The following is a 17,525-nucleotide window of genomic DNA, read 5'->3' as shown; positions in this document are numbered from 1 at the left end:
TTACCAGTTTCATGCTGTATTGGTTATTATAGATTTGTAGTAGTTTTAAAATTTAGATCTGTAAAGAATGCTGATGGTATTTTGATGGGGATTGCATTGATTCTGTAGATCACTTTAGGTAATATTGACATTTTAACTATATTGATTCTACCAATCCATGAACAAGGTAGATTTTTCCATCTGTTTAAATCTTCTGCAATTTCTTTTTTTTAGTGTTTCATAGTTCTCCTTGTATAAATCTTTTGTATCTTTTGTTAGGTATACTCCTAGATACTTAATTTTCTTTGGGGGCTATAGTTAAGGGTATTGCACTTTTGATTTGAGTTTCTGCTTGATGGTTCTTGGCATATATGAATGCTTCTGACTTGTGTATATTGATTTTATAACCTGAAACTTTACCAAATTTTGTTATCAAGTCTAGGAGTCTCTTGGAAGAGTCCATGGGGTTTTCTAGGTATAATATCATATCATCAGCAAAGAGTGAGAGTTTGATTTCATCTGCCCCCACTTGAATGCCCTTAATACCCCTCTCCTGCCTGATTGCTATTGCTAGGACTTCAAGTACTATGTTGAATAGGAGAGGAGATAGCGGGCACCCTTGTCTAGTTCTGGATCGAAGGGGGAAAGATTTCAATTTTTCTCCATTTAGAATGATATTAGCAGTGGGTTTGTCATAGATGGATTTAATGAGTTTAAGGTATGAGCCATCTATGCCTATTTTGTTAAGAGTTTTTATCATAAAGGTGTGTTGGACTTTGTCAAATGCTTTTTCTGCATCTATTGACAGAATCATATGGTCTTTGTTCTTGATTTTATTTATGAAGTGAATTGCATTTATAGACTTGCATATGTTGAACCATCTTTGCATCTCTGGAATAAAGCCCACCTGGTCATGGTGAATAATTTTTTTGATGTGCTGCTGAATAATTCTTTACTTCGTATGTAACCAGAAAAAACCTCGTATAGCCAAAGCAATCTTAATAAAAAGAACAAACTGGGAGGCATCAGTCTTCCTGACTTCAAGCTGTACTATAAAGCAATAATAGTTAAATCAGCCTGGTACTGGCACAAGAACAGAAGCATAGATATCTAGAATAGATCTGAAATACCAGAGATGAAACCATCAGTATACGGGGTAATCTAATCTTAGATAAAGCTAACAAAAATATACACTGGGGAAAAGAGTCTCTCTTCAATAAATGGTGCTGGGAAAACTGGCTAGCTACATGCAGAAGAGCAAATCAGGATCCCTACCTCTCACCTCTCAAAAAAATTCAATCAAGATTAATAACAGACTTAAACTTAAGGCATGAAACCTTAAGAATCCTAGAAGAAGATGTTGGGAAAACCCTATCAGACATTGGCCGAGGCAAAGAATTTTTGAGGAAGACCCCCAAGGCAATCACTGCAGCATCAAAAATAAACAAATGGGATCTGTTCAAATTAAAAAGTTTCTGCACAGCCAAGGAAGCCATCAGTAGAGCAAATAGACAACCCACAGAGTGGGAGAAAATATTTGCCCTCTATACCTCTGATAAAGGTCTAATAACAAAAGAAACTTCTCCAAAGAAGACAGAATAATGGCATGCAAACATATAAAGAAATGCTCAACTTCTCTAATTATTAGAGAAATGCAAATCAAAATCACAATGAGATACCACCTAACCCCAGTAAGAATGGCCTATATCAAGAAATCCCAAAACAACAAATGCTGGTGAGGATGCGGAGAGATAGGAACACTCCTACACTGCTGGTGGGACTGCAAATTAGTGCAATCTTTGTGGAAAAGAATTTGGAGATACCTCAAACAGCTAGAAATAGAAATTCCATTCGACCCTGCAATAGCATTGTTGGGCATCTACACAAAAGAGCATAAGACATTCTATTATAAAGACATCTGCACCTGAATGTTTATAGCAGCACAATTTGCTATTGCACGATCATGGAAACAACCTAAGAGCCTATCAATTCATGAGTGGATAATTAAAATGTGGTATATCCTCACAATGGAATATTACTCAATCCTAAGAAATGACGGTGAGCTAGCATGTTTATGCTATCCTGGATTAAGCTTAAGCCCGTTATCCAAAGTGAGGTGACACAAGACATGGAAAATGGGCTCTACATCTACTCGCCATCAAATTGGTACTGACTGATTAAAACTATGGTTTTCAAATGGTGGCAGTGCTCACCAGGGATTCGGGGGGGGGACCCATTCTTAGGGAGGTGGCGAGTATTTTGGAGGGCATAACTCTAACCCTTCTTAGGGAGAGGCAAAGATATACAATATAACCAAAATGTCAAAAAAAAAAATCAAAACAAAACTTTTTATCGGGTGGTGGGCAGGCGGTAGGGGGAGGAGGAAAGGGGTGTATGCTTCCATAACGTATGTGATGCACACCACTGGGGGATTGGACACATCGGGGGACGGAGGGGGGACAGGGGCAATATTTGTAACCCTAACAATATTCATACCTCCATAATATGATGAAATCAAAAAAAAATTAGGAGTGTGAGTTCCCCAACTTTGTTCTACTTTTTCAAACTTGTGTTGGTTATTGTGAGTTATTCTGCTTTTCCATATGAATTTTAAAGCAGCTTGTCAATTTCTTTAAAAAAAGCTGCTGGAATTTTGACAGGGATTATGTTATATCTGTAGATAAATTTGGGAATTAATGTCATGTTAACAATATTAAGTCTTCTAAGTCATAAACATCAGATGTCTTTGTATTATTTGAAACTTTAATGTATGTCAACAATATTTTGTAGTTCTCAGTGTGCAAGTCTTACACTTATTTTGTTAAATTTATTTGTAGTATTTCATTGTTTTGTTACTAATGTACATGGAATTGTTTACTTAATTTTCAAATTGCTCTTTGCTACTATATTGCTATTTTATTGTTCATTGCTACTATACAACTGATTTTTGTATATTGATTTGTATGCTATAACCTTTGTAACCTGCTGAACTCAATTAGTTCTAATAGTTCTTTTCTTTTCTTTTCTTTTCTTTTCTTTTCTTTTCTTTTCTTTTCTTTTCTTTTCTTTTCTTTCTTTTTCTATTTCTTTCTTTTTTTGGCAGATTCTGTAGGGTTTTCTGTATATAAAATTATGTCATTTGTAAAAAGAGATACTTTTCTTTCTTCCTTTCCAATCTGAATTCCTTTTCTCTCTTTTTCTTATTTAACTTCCCTGGCTAGAATCTTCAGCACAATGTTGAATAGGAGTAGCGAGAGCAAACATCCTAGTCTTATTCCTGATCTCAGGAGAAAACCATTCAGTCTTTCACCATTACATATGGTGTCAGCTGTGGAGTTTTAGTAGGTACTTTTTAATCAGTCTGAGGAAGTTCTCCTTCATTAGTTTGATTAATGATTTTATATAAAAGGGTACTATATTTTGTCAAATGCTTTTTCAGCATCTACTGAGATGATCATGTATTTTTTGTCTTTTATCATATCAACGCGGTATATTATATTCATTGATTTTTGGATTTAAACCAACTTTGTATTCCTGGGATAAATCCCATTTGGGATTTATGTACCATGGTGAACAATCCTTTTCATATGTTGCTGGATTCAGTTTGCTAGTATTTTGTTGAGAATTTTTTGCATTTATATTCATAAGAGATATTGGTCTGTATTTTTCTTGTGATGTCTTTGTCTGATTTTGATGTCAGTAATAGTTGCCTTTTATTATAGAATAAGTTTAAAAGTGTTCCCTCCCAAACTCTTCTATTTCTTAGAAGAGTTTGTAAAGGACTGGTATTAATCCTTTAACAATCTTATTTTTATTTTTTATGGCTTCCTTTGTAGTTTACCCTTTGCTATTGTTAAGTTGCAGATGGGGCTTGTAAATGGAGGCAGTAAGGTCGTATTCATACTGATTGGTCTGTCTAGGACAATTTCACAGCAATGAAAAGTACAGGATTCTGTTTTTGTTTTTTTTTTTTTGTTTTTTTTTTTTTTTGAGACAGAGTCTTACTTTGTTGTCCAGGCTAGAGTGAGTGCCGTGGCGTCAGCCTAGCTCACAGCAACCTCAAACTCCTGGGCTCGAGTGATCCTTCTGCCTCAGCCTCCCGAGTAGCTGGGACTACAGGCATGCGCCACTATGCCCGGCTAATTTTTTTATATATATATATATATCAGTTGGCCAATTAATTTCTTTCTGTTTATAGTAGAGACGGGGTCTCGCTCTTGCTCAGGCTGGTTTTGAACTCCTGACCTTGAGCAATCCGCCCGCCTCGGCCTCCCAAGAGCTAGGATTACAGGCATGAGCCACAGCGCCCGGCCAGTACAGGATTCTGAATGAAACTGTTGAGTCTTCATTTTGCCTCCTTCTACTAAACAATGATGAATGCTCTACCACTGGAAGACAGAAACAGATTCAAAGGTTTTTATATCGTAAATTCAGATCCACAGTTTGAAGATGTTTGTCTGTGCTATTTCTCCCAGTTAAGCCATGATGCCTGGTTCACTGTCCCCACTTTAAGAACCCTTACCTGTAACTTATTAGTACAAATTTGTCTAGAAACATTATTTAAAAGAAACTGTTAAGAAGTTTTATACTGACCTTCTCACGAGTAAGAGAGTCTGAGAACAAGGAGAGTTTGTTGAATCCCAGACATCACGTAAGGTATTATGAGTAATAAATATTTAGATTGTCTTCCTGCATGTTGCAAGATAATTTCTAGTCATTAATCACTCTACCAACTCAGTGGGAAAAATTAGCACTGAAGAAATAATAACAATAACTAATGTTTACTAAGTAATTACTATGTGCCAAATACTGTCTTAAATTCTTTATATATACTTTTTTATTTTTCATAGCAATAGTATGAGGTCAATACTAATATTATTCTCCACTTTACAGATGAGGAAACTGAGAAACAGTGAGCTAGTCTAAGTTGCTTGGTGTCATGCAGGTAGAGAATGCTAGAGCCAAGATTTGACCTTGGTTATATGACCACAGAGCATGAACCAGAAGTTCGAGTGGATAATGCACATTTCAGAGCAGGAATTCAGATCCTGTATTCCTAGTTCTGGGTTTATAAGTCATTTGTCTCTCTTATGATAAACAATAAAATTTGCAGTCAACATTTAAGAAATGTCCGTAAGAAGACAGCATAGGTTTAAGGAAAAAAAAGAAAGAAATGTCCATAGAGCTATGTGCTCAGATGGTACTAATGACTTAAGATTAGACATTCTCTGCAAAGATAATTTAATAGGGAAGTCAATAAAAATAAATATTTAGCATTTATCGAGTGATTACTATGTTCCAGGGTAAGTGATTTACTTGTATAAATTAATTAAATCTGCAAAATAACTCCATAAAATACATATTATTATCATCATCTCCATTTGTAGCTGAAGCTTCTGAAACAAAGATGTAACTAGCCCAAGCCAATTAGCAATAAGTGGCATAGCCCAGATTCGAACCCAGACAGTCTTGCTTCAGAGCATCTGTTCTTAACTGTTTTGCTATATAATTTCCCTAAGTAAAAAGTCACCTGAAATATGATCACTACAATGCAGTCATACCAAGAATGCAGTTATAGGTAACAATGGAACATTGTGTTTGTGCATGTAGAGATTGGAGTCACGTCTAGAGGAGAGAAGCACCAAGCTGTCATGTGTAGGAGAGAAATGTATTGTGGCTGAAAGGAGGAGGAAGGCTATTCTGTAAATATGAGATAACCTGAAACAAATATGGAAATATGAAAAGAAAAAATAATTTTAAAAGGGAGGCTTTTTGCTTATACTTTAACAGAAGATGGGAATAGACTGATATGTTGTGTTATGTGCTCAGAAGCTGTGACTGGTCTTGAGTGAATTGTAGTTCAGAAGAGTTTGCAGCTGTACTTCAGGGGTAAAAGGGGACAGCTTAAAAGAGCAATTTGGAAAATGACTTTGATAAACTTCATTAGCAGAGGTTAAATAAATAGTAAATTAATATAAACTTCAATTATAAGTGTTTCTAGTAATGTAAGAAGAATCTGGAAATTAGCAGGAAACATTTGACCTGTTGGGATAATATTTCTCCTTTAGTGCCAAAATTATAATAGTTTTCTTTTTCTTATGGCAATAAAATCAGGGGCCTGGGTTTCTTTAGCACCTTTCTTCATGAGACCACAAATATTTCCCAGACATTGTTCTCCAGTTTTCCTGCATGGTGTTCTACCACCAACACGGGGTTGTATACTCAGACCTCTGTGTTTAGGTGGGAAGAGAGTAAGCTCAGTGCTAGTCAGTGACCACAGAGCTAAGTGTATCTGGGCCAGTTTTCTTCCAGACATGTGGCTCTTCTGGTATGCAGCCTTGATGGACTTCAGAGCTCCCTTGTCTCCTGGTATAGATGTGTCCACTTCTTGGTCGCAAAGGCACTGTTGATGTCCTTCAGAGTTTGTGGCAATTTACAACTTTGAAGGATCATCCATATTATCAAAAACTTACATATGTTTTCAATTAGATAATTATTAACTTAAAGTTTCTAAGTTTTTTTAACCAAAAGTGAAAATTATATTCATATCAAAAGCAAGTAAACCAATACTGTCCACCCTCCCTACTTCCCATGTGTGAACAAAGATAAGTGAAAGTCAAATGTCAATGTATAGGAGCTTTTAAAAAATACTCTTGGTCTATTTCCACTTTCAAGGTAACCTGGTGGCTTCTTTTTCTCAAGTCCTCACACAGGTATTCAGAAATATGAGGATGGTGTGCCCAAGATCCCAACAGCCTGTATTACAGTAGAAGATGCAAATATGATGTCAAGAATGGCTTCTCGTGGGGTCAAAATTGTCATTCAGCTGAAGATGGAAGCAAAGAACTATCCAGATACTGAGTCTTTCAACATTGTAGCAGAGATCACTGGGATCAAGTACCCAGAACAGGTGAGTGAAGGGATGGGCTATTTAGGAATAGGGTGATCTTGACAAGTTTGAGTTATTAGGATAGTTTGGGGAGGAGAGCATGAGACTGCTGGTTCTCATAGACTCATTGAAGGCAGAAGCTTCATACATATTTTTTCTCATGAAAAGTTTTATTACATTGAAGTACAGGTCTAATTGAAGGGGAGAATGGGATCCGTGGTGTGAAAGTATTATTTATTTGTACATATATATTATATTTATTCCATTTGGAGCCAGGTTGGCATTTGAGATCAAACCAATAGGTAATACTGTGGGGCGCGGTGGCAACGCCATTCCAAGATGGCGCCCGCTTCCTGGTCAAACCCTGCTGTTAGTCTGACAAACAAGTGCTCAGCGCATGTGCAGAGTTTGTCTCCTCCCTTCCAAGTGCCTTATCCAATCAGACAATGCCCAGTGTACTTACTGCCTTTATAAGCAGCCGCCGAGAACGCCTCCGCGTCTTCCGCATGTAACCAGTTAAGCAATCCCCATTAAAGCGCTGTCAGAAGAACTCCGGTTGCGGCGTCTTCCTTGCTGGCGAAGTGGGCGCGACATAATACTTACTGTGCTTATTGTGTGAGTTATCTTATTTAATCCTTTCAAAGATCAGCGTCAAGTGGGACCTGTTTTCTCCATTTTACAGGTAAGGAAGCTAACTCTGAGGGACACTCACTCATGCAAGGTCCACACAACTAAGTGACTGAGAAGGGACTTAAAGTCAGGACTTTGTAAATATTAAATTAAGCTTTAAACCACAGTTTATGTGCAATTTCCAAAGCATATTTTTAAAATAGTTTTAGAGATAGATCCAATCTCTATACTAGCTGAATGTTAAATAACATGACCAAATTACTTATTCTCTGAGTCTTAGAGAACTTATCTGCAAAAAAAGGGATGGTATAGGTAATTAACCAAATTATTATGAGGACTATATTAGATAATGCACATCAAATAACCTCATACAGTGTTTGGCACATCACAAATGCTCACTGACTCTAAGTCTACTTTGCATGATATCAAGTGTGCAAAAACGGTTTTTATGATGTTCTGGTGCAAATCTGAAATCCTGAAAATAGAAATTTAAAATGAAGTTATTCATAAATTTCAGACTTTTATTTTGCTTGAAGACACCAATGGGATGAAGGAAAAAGTGAACAGTGATGGAGTTTGATGATGGAGAAACACACCTTCTGCTCATGTCTTGACTAGGGACTCCTCCTGGACATAGGGTTGTGCTGTAGTAAAGATTTATTTTAAGTTCAGGACTCTTTTCTTCCCAAAAAGGCCTGTTTCAAGGACCTGGGTATCATCAACCATGGCTTGTGGCCATATGGATGATAGAAAATCAAGAACTCTATAGGGCCATAGGGAGTCAGATAGATGTAGAGAAACTATGGTTTCAAACATTGAGAAAACAAATAACCCCAGCCCCTTCCCTCTATAGGAAACTGATAACAACAAAAGAACCAAGAATCTGTATTCCAGATACTGAACAGTCAGACTCCTGAAAAATGTAATCCATATCAGGTATTTTCCCCTGTCATTAATTCCTGGATAAATTTTTGTCATCTTCAGGTTGCTAGCCCAGGGTGTTGGGGTTTAGAATTATCTATTATCACTTGTCTGAGTAAGCAGGCTGATTCTGGCCTTCAGGTTTTGATGGGTTTTTAAAAATGTATACAGTAATGTAACCACTACCACAATCATAATATGGAATATTTGTACCACATCAAAGATTCCTTTGTGCCTTTTCAGTCCATTGCCAACTTAACTCTCCTGCCCCCTGGAAGCTACTGCTCTTTCTAGAACTGTTGTCTTTTCTAGAATTTCATATAAGTAGAATCATATAATCTGTAGTCATTCATGTCTGCCTCTTTCACTCAGCATAATGCTTTTGAGATTTATCCATGTTGTGGTATCAGTTATTTCTTCCTATATATCACTGAGGAGTATCTCATTGCATGGACACAATTTGTTTATCCACTCAGCAGTTGATGGACATGTGGGTGGTTTCTAGTTTCTGACAATTATGTGTGAAGCTTCTGTGAACATTCTTGTCCTCGTCTTTCTGTAGACTTATGTTCTCCAGGAAGGTACATGGGCAATTCTGGAGAGATCTCAGGACTCAAGATTAAACTGTCATCTCTGCCAGAGTGTTGCCTAGCACTCCAAGAGTTGGTCATAAATATCTCCTTAACAAGATATAAAAGGTAGAAGATTAACAAAAGTTCTCCCACAAAGGAGTCACAGCATTATTTCCGCAGAAGGAATATAAACGATCACAGTAAAGTCAAATCTGTGGCTGTGTTTTTTTGAAGGAATCTGCCTTATAGCTGGCCTGGAACCACAGGGGACACACAGATTGTGAAGGCAAAAGACAAGCATATAGTCTCCCCTTCAGTTGTTAGGTTGGTTAACGAACTTGAGTATGCACTGTCCTTCTTATCCCTGATAAAATGCCATCTCTTCTGTGAAGCCTCCTCTGGTAACTTTCCCTTCATCTTAACACTTTATGCTACTTTTATTGAGTCATCTCCCACCAGTGTGTACAAATGCCCTGAGCAGGCATTCTATTTACTTTATTTACTTTCTTTTTCTTTTTTTTTCCCTAATGACTATCCCAGGACTTGGCGTGCAGTATAATATATATATATATATATATATATATATATATATATATATATATATATATACATACACACACATATATAGTATATTATACATATTATATATAATATATGTATATTATATATAATATATATATATATATATTAGTAGAATGAAGAGAGTAAATAAAGAAGGAAATGGTTGGAAGGTTTTGTTAATCTTGATCCTTTCTAAATCTAATTTTCCTGCTGATTTAGAACATTATCTATTGGCATATTGGACATCATCCCTGAATGTCCAGACATGAACACATCAACTCCCTCATACCTTGTTCCTTGCTTTCATTTCTTGTGTCTATTGAATCTACCTTGTATCTAACTATCAGCACAGTTACAAAACTTCAAGTTAATTTTCATTCCCTTCTCTTTATCACTGTCCTACAGTCAGGCATCATGTCCTATTCAGTCTACTTTCAGCATATTTTAAAAAATTCTGTTCCTACCTTGCCTTTACTGCTATTACTGTCCGAATTCAGGTGTTCACTATTTCCCTCCTGATCTATTTTTTTTTTTTTTGCCAGTTTCTCCCATACTGTGTCTCTTCTTATAATGAAGCTCAAAGTTATCTGTTAAAACATTGATCTCAACATGGTGTTTCCCTGCTTTGAGGTCCCTCTCTGCCTATCTCTTTTTCTGTAAGATTAAGGTTGTGATGAAGATAAATGCTGATATGAGTGATCTGAGGTGAGCAGAAGACAGAGGGAATGAGACAAAGAGGGAAGGGAGCTAGGGAGGGTTATGTAGGAGGCAGTTATAGTAAGAGGAAATTATATAGCACCATTCATAAATGACAAGAAAATGAGAATAAAGAAAGAGAGAAAGGAAATGTATGATGTAGAAAGGAAATGTATGATAGAGATTTAAGGTCAACTTAAATTTTCTTTATTCCATAGGCCAGTGAGGGATTTCAGCTCTCCTAAACTCTAAAAAACTTTCCTAAAATCATTCAACTTTTTTTTTTACTTGTTTTTAATTTCAAAATATTAAGGAGGTGCAAATGTTTTGTTACATGGATAGCTTTTGTAATGTTATTAGTATGCACATCACAAGAATAGTGTTCATTGTACCTGTTAGGTAGGTTTTTACGGCTCCCCTCTTCCTTTCTTGCCCTCTTCTTGATTTACAATGACTTTTACTTCTCTCTGTGCCCATTGATTAGTTCCAAATTATTGGAGAGTACATGTGGTGCTTGTTTTTCCATTTCTGAAATAATTTACTTACAATCATGGTCTCTAGTTCCATCCAAATTGCTGCAAAAGACATTAATTCATTCCTTTTTATGGCTGAGTGTTACTCCATGGTATATGTATACCACATTTTGTTAATTCACTCATTAATTGATGGGTACTTAGGTAGATTCCACATCTTTGTGATTGTGAATTGTGCTGCAATAAACATTTGGATGAAGGTGTCCTTTTGATAAAATGACTTCCTTTCCTTTAGGTAGATACTCAGTAATGGCATTGCTGCATTGAGTGGTAAGTCTATATTTCTTTCTCTGAGGAATATCCACACTATTTTCCATAGAGGTTATACTAATTTATTGTCCCACCAACAGTGTGTCAGCATTCCTTTCTCTGCATCCATGCAAGCATCTATTGTTTTTTGACTTTTTAGTAATGGCCATTCTGACAAGGGTAAGGTGATATCCTATTGTAGTTTTAATTTGCATTTTTCTGATGATTAGTGATGTTGAGCATTTTTCCATATGTTTATTGGTCATTTGGCTATCTTCTTTTGAAAAATTTCTGTTAAGTCTTTTGTCCACTTTTTATTGGGGTTGTTTGTTTTTTTCTTCATGATTTGTTTGAGGTCTTTGTAGATTCCAGATATTAGCCCTTTATAGGATGTATGGTTTGTGACTATTTTCTCTCGTTCTGTAGGTTGTCTATTTAATCTGTGATTATTTCCTTTGCTATGCAGAACCTTTTTTATTTAATCGAGTCTCATTTATTTATTCTTTGTTGTTACTGTAATTGACTTTGGGGCCTTAGTCACAAATTCTATGCTGAGGCTAATGTCTAGAAGAGTTTTTCCCACATTATCTTCTAGAATTTTTATGGTTCATGCATTACATTTAAATCTTTAATCCATCATGAATTAATTTTTGTATATGGCAAGAGATTGGGGTCCTTTTTGATTCTTCTTTGTGTGGTTATAAAGTTTTCCCAGCACCATTTATTAAATAGGGCTTCCTTTCTCCAGTGTATGTTGTTGTCTGCTTTGTTGAAGATTGGTTGGTTGTAGGTAGATGGTTTTATATTTGGGTTCTCTGTTATATTCCATTGGTCTATGTCGCTACTTTTATATCAATAAAATGCTGTCTTGGTTACTATAGACTTGTAGTATAATATTCTATGAAGTCTGGTGGTGTGATGCAATATCAGATGTGTTCTTTTTGCTAAAAAATGCTTTATCTATTTGGTTTCTTTTTGGTTCCAAATGAAGCATAGAATTATCTTTTCTAGATCTGTGATATACGACCTTGGTATTTTAATGGGAATGAGTTGAATCTGTAAATCACTATGGGCAGTATGGACATGTTAACAATGTTGATTCTACTGATCCATGAGCATAATGTTTTTCCATTTGTGTCATCTGCAATTTCTTTCATTAGTGTTTTGTAGTTCTCCTTATACAGATCTTTCTTTCACCTCCTTGGTTAAGTATATTCCTAAGTATTTTATTTTATTTGTATCTCTTGTGAATATTATTGAGTCTTTGATTTGACTCTCAGCTTGACTGTTATTAGTATATAAAAATGCTACTGTTTTGTATACATTGATTTTGTAACCCGAGACTTTGCTGAATTCATTTATCAATTTCAGGAGACTCTTGGTAGACTCTTTGGGGTTTTCTAGATACAAGATCATATCATGAATGAAAAGAGATAGTTTGATCTCCTCTTTCCTGATTTGGATGCCCTTTATTTCTTTTTCTTGCCCAATTGCTCTGGCTAGGACTTCCAGCACTGTCTTGAATACAAGTGTTGACAGTGGGCTCCCTTGTCTTGTTCTAGTTCTTATGGGAATGCTTTCAACTTTTTTCCCCATTCAAATATGATCTTGGTTGTGGATTTGTGAGTCCCTGTGGGTTGGATGTGTTTCCTAGAGACAGCTGATACCTGGCTTGTGTTTTTCCATCAGTTCAGTCAGTCTGTGTTTTTTGAGGGGAGCATACAGATCATTTATAGTAACTGATAGTATTGATATGTAGGATGGTGTTCTGTTCATAATGTTGGATAGTACCTTATTGCTTTGTTTCCCCTCATATACTATTGTTTTATACAAGCTGTGAGCTTTAGCTCTGAGGTAATTTTACACTGGTAGGTATCTATTTTGCCTCTTGATGTATTATGCTGTTCTGAGTATTTCCTGTAGGGCAGGCCCAGTCATGACAAATATGGCAAATTCCCTCACTGTTTCCTTTCTGGAAAGTCTTTATTTCTCAATACTTTATGAAATTTAGTTTGTAGGATACAAGATTCATGTCTGGCTATTGTTATGTTTAAGAAGACTATAGATGGAACCCCAAACTCTTCTGGCTTGTAAAGTCTCCACTGAGAAGCCTACTGTTAGCCTGATGGGTTTTCCTTTGTAGGTTAGTTATAGCTTTTGTCTTGCTAATTATATAATTTTCTCCTTCTTTTTGACTTTGGCCAGAATGATGACTATGTGCCTTGGAATTGTCCCATTTGCTGTGAATATTCCCAGTGTTCAATGACCATCTTGTATCTGGATGTCTAAATCTCTGGCAATACCAGGGAAATTTTCCTCAATAATTCTCTTGAATTGATTTTCTATGATTTTTGATCTTTCTTCTTCTCCCTCAGGGATACCTATAATTCATATTTTAGTTCACTTTGCATAATCCTATATTTCTCTGAGTGATTGTTCAGTCTTTTTGTACTCTCTTTTTTCTTTTTTAGCATCTTTGAATGACTTGGTTAGCTTGAGAGCCTTGTCTTTAAAGCTCTGAGATTCTTTCTTCTGCTTAGTCTTGACTGTTATTGAAGCTTTCTGCTGTATTTTGAAATCCTCTAAATGACTCTTTCCTTTATTTAAGCTCTAATATATCCTTTCTTATATTGTCTACCTCTTTAGTGACTTTTTCATTTTTTTCCATTGATTTCCTGAGATTTTTTTTTTCATTTTGTGGATTTCAACTTTCTCTTCAATTCAATTCATTTTATTTGCCATCCATATCCTGAATTCCAATTCTGACATTTCAACAATTTCCCTTTTGTTTGGGGTCCACTACTATAACTCCATTTTGATTGTTTGGCAGTATTGAACTGTTTTCTTTTTTTCATGTTGCCAGAGTTCTTTTTCTGATTTCGTCCTATCTGACCATTCTCAGCTCAGAGCTGGTTTCAGCATAACTGTTCTTCACTGGGAATTCTCCTACTTAGTGAGAAGAAAGTAGGAGGGGGTCCATAGATGTGCTTTTGTGCCCTACTCTGGAAGGTTAATTAGACAGGGGAGGGGCAGGTACATTGAGAGCCTTGAGTGCAGGTGTTCTATTTGGTCCCTTTCCCCTGTGATTGTCACAATTGAAGCCACTACTCAATGATCTTCATGCAGGCTGGTGGGTTGTTCTTCTGATCATTACTGGAAACTTGAGTTGGGGGTTGGATGAGACGCTCTCCATGGAGGCGGGCATTTTGTGGGGATTGCTTTGCTCAGGGTCTCCCCATGAAAGTGCTGGTGCCAGCTGGGTGAGGCCATGTAGGCAGTGATCATGGGTGTCTGGGCTGTGGACATTTGCTCAAACCAGCTTCAGGTATAATGTCAGCTCAAGGCTGGGGAGTCCCTGGTGGATTTTTTGACTTTGGGGTGGTTCCATCATCTCAAGAGCAGCGCAGCATCCTCGAGGTAATGAAGCCTGGGGGGCAGAGCCTCTGGCTTGGGTGTTATGGGAGTCTCAGAGCCAGGACTGCAGTCTGGAGGCAAGACAAAAGCTGTGTGAGTGGGGACACAGTGCCAAATCATAACACAAGAACCGTAGAGGTTGAGCCATGCTGGTGGGGGCTGATCCAGTGGTATCGGGACCGCTGAGTTGGAGCCACATGGGCAGCAGCTGATCCAGCAGTGCTGAGACTATGGATGCCAAGCCTCAAAGCCTCTCAGGCGGCGTCTGTGGCTCTTGAGTTGCCCTATCTGCTCAGATCCCACATTGTTGGAGAGGGGTGCTCAATACTCAATCACTGGGCACATCACGGGGTAGGGGAACATCCACTGTGCCCACTCCATCCCCAGCCCTGTGGTGGCAATGCAAAGGCTGCTATTGCAAAGCTCAGCCCTGTGCAGACCTGGCCCCCTGTACCTGAGAGCTCAGAATGGCGTCAGTTGCAGTGACCCAGGCTTGGTAGCCATCAAATCCCTGCTGTGCCTGCTTTCCAGTGCAATATCTCTACACAGACTCCAAGAAGCTCCCTGAGCAGTCCAGAAATCTGCAGTGTTGGTGCAGCCACCCTCAGAGATTGGGCTATAGAGCATGTGGGGTGAACATCGAGCCCCAGGGCTCTCTTTTCCTGTATTTCCCCATGTGTGGGTACCTCTCCGAGGTTCTCTTTGATCTTGCCATATGAATCACCCTGTCACCTTCTCCTTTACTTTGAATGTCCTTCTTCACTTCTCCAGAGTTATTTGATGTTCTTTCCAAGAAAAACCACCCATAGCTAGGCATCTACCTGCAACTTTTGATTCTCTCTATGAGAGCAGCATGCGTGGGCTACTTCTAGTATGCCATCTTCCTCCAGTCTTGATACTTTGATCTCATATTTTTAACCTCCAAAAAGCAGAAGTATAGAATCTGAGGATTTTTGAAGAATAAAATGTCTTCAGGAATTTTGCTCCACTGCCAAAAGCCAAAAACATGTTCCCTCACGCAACAACCTCACTTCCGAGGCTCGAGTCTCAACTTTATTTTTAATTCTCAGTAATGCTATCAGTGATATAAATGTTGGTTTTGATAGTTTAGGTTGACTAACTTATGCCTGAAATATCCTTGCTTTTTAGCATACTAAAGAATAGTGGTGCCAAATAACTCTGAGTAAATTAGTTGTAGTGGAAATTATCTCTAAAAAAGAGGGTTTGTTGAAATCACCATTATTCTGTCTGCAGATTAAACATCATCTGTGACTTGACAGTAGACAGAGGGGAGGCGGATGGATTGTCTTAGTCTGTTTTATGCTTCTACAGCAGAATACTGCAGATTGGGTAATTTATAATGAACAGAAATTGGCTCATGGTTCTAGAGGCAGGGAAGTCCAAGAATATGGTGCAGACAAGGGTCTTAGTGGTTCATCACTCCATAGTAGAAGATAGAAGGGCAAGAGAGGGCAAGAATGGGAGTGCAAGAAGGGGCCAAACTCCCTTTTATAACAAACCCACTCTTGAGATAAGTAACCCCATTCTGTGATAATGACATTAATTCATCCATGAGGGTAGATCCCCCATGACCTAAATACCCCTTACCTCTTACCACTGTGAGAGCTGCTTTCCTATAAAGCAGGGCCTGCCTTGTGAGCATCCTGTGTGCAGCGCCCAGTGCAGGGTGTACTCTACTCTGACATTAACCCAATCAGTCTTTTTCCAGTCTTAATTTGTGATGGTTCTATGATTTTCCACAAACAAATGAACAAATAAATAAACAAATACGGAAGATGATTTGTGCTCGAATTGACCTGACCAGAGGGCAAACTGATCTTAAGGAATTTGTTGCACCCATAGGAGAAACTCTCTCACTGATAGCATATTCTTTAATGTTGACTCCTGGGGCTGGCCCATTTCCTTTGATCCCCAGTAATTTCCTAGGTCTTATTTTGAAGTTTGCTTAGTAAATGCAATATTTTTAAAATGTTAACATATTCAAGAATTCTTCTGAGGGCATTGTATGGAAAGAAAAGTGTTTTGGGTTTTCTGGGGGTGGGGTGTGGAGGATTGATAGTAGTTTGTTAAGGTCTTGATGCGAGGAATTATTTTGTCACATGTGCATTTTTCCTACAGTAGTTATTTACATGGATTCAAAGAACAAATTCAGTTTTATATGCCAGTGTTATTTCAAATATAATGCAATACTATAGAGGCTAATGGGAAACATTGAAAGGGAAGCTCTAGTTTGTTAACCAAACACTTCACTTTTTCTTCTTTTTAATGTGGGGAAGGGTTTTTCAACATCATCACTATTGACTGTTTGGGCAAGATCATTCTTTGTTGTGGGGCTGTCCTACATTATCAGCTGTTCAGGGGCTTCCTTGGCCTCTAATCTCTAGTGTCACCCTAACCCCCACATTCACCTCCCATTGTATTGACCATCAAAAATGTCTCCAGACATTAACAAATGTCCCCTGGGGAACAGAAGTCACCCAGGTTGAGAATCACTGATGTGGAGTAATGGAAAGAAGACTGGGTGGGTGTTGTGAAACTTTGGTTCTGGTTTTATTTCTGCTACAAATAAGCTGAGCGACCTTATCATTATTTAATTCTTCATCTATAGAAGGAGGAACTTTGTTTGAAAAAGCTCCAAGGTCATTGCCAGCCCTAAAATTCCATTATTTAAAAAAATACTTAGAGGTGAAATTTATCATAAGACTGATGGTAAACTCTGTGTATGGTTAGATAGTAACAAGCAGTGGGAGCCCTTTATAAAGCTGGTGTTGGAGCAGACTTATTCACAGAATAAGGGTATTTTGATGGTATTTTTTAAAAAAATTCTGTGTTCAAATATAGTTAGGAACTCTTGTATTCATAAAGTTAAACAGGCTCCTCTTTTTAGGTACTTCTTAAGCCTTTAGTGTGCTGATGTGCACTGGGAATCTTTAAGAAGTAGCTTTGCACTATTCTGCAAACTTTTGATCATGAAACAATTTTTTCACAGAGTATCCTAACATGAGACACATTTTGAGAAACTGTACAATGGAAGGATGTAGGTGTTCTAGGGTTTTTTAT

At 37.5% G+C, this 17,525-nt stretch overlaps 1 protein-coding gene across 1 annotated transcript in view; it reads left to right on the top strand.

Moving 5' to 3' along the window:
• Window positions 1-17,525, top strand: part of CPQ (carboxypeptidase Q) — a 349,952-nt gene that overhangs the window by 89,811 nt on the left and 242,616 nt on the right. Inside the window, exon 3 of the mRNA XM_012761981.3 lies at window positions 6,682-6,889. Within this exon, the coding sequence (XP_012617435.2) occupies window positions 6,682-6,889 (208 nt within the window). The remainder of the gene's footprint in view (window positions 1-6,681; window positions 6,890-17,525) is intronic.

The sequence above is a fragment of the Microcebus murinus genome, chromosome 7 (genome assembly GCF_040939455.1).
Source record: "Microcebus murinus isolate Inina chromosome 7, M.murinus_Inina_mat1.0, whole genome shotgun sequence".
Lineage (NCBI taxonomy): Eukaryota > Metazoa > Chordata > Mammalia > Primates > Cheirogaleidae > Microcebus > Microcebus murinus.
The sequence above is the reverse complement of the archived record's forward strand: the minus strand, read 5'-3'. Positions and strand labels throughout refer to the sequence as shown.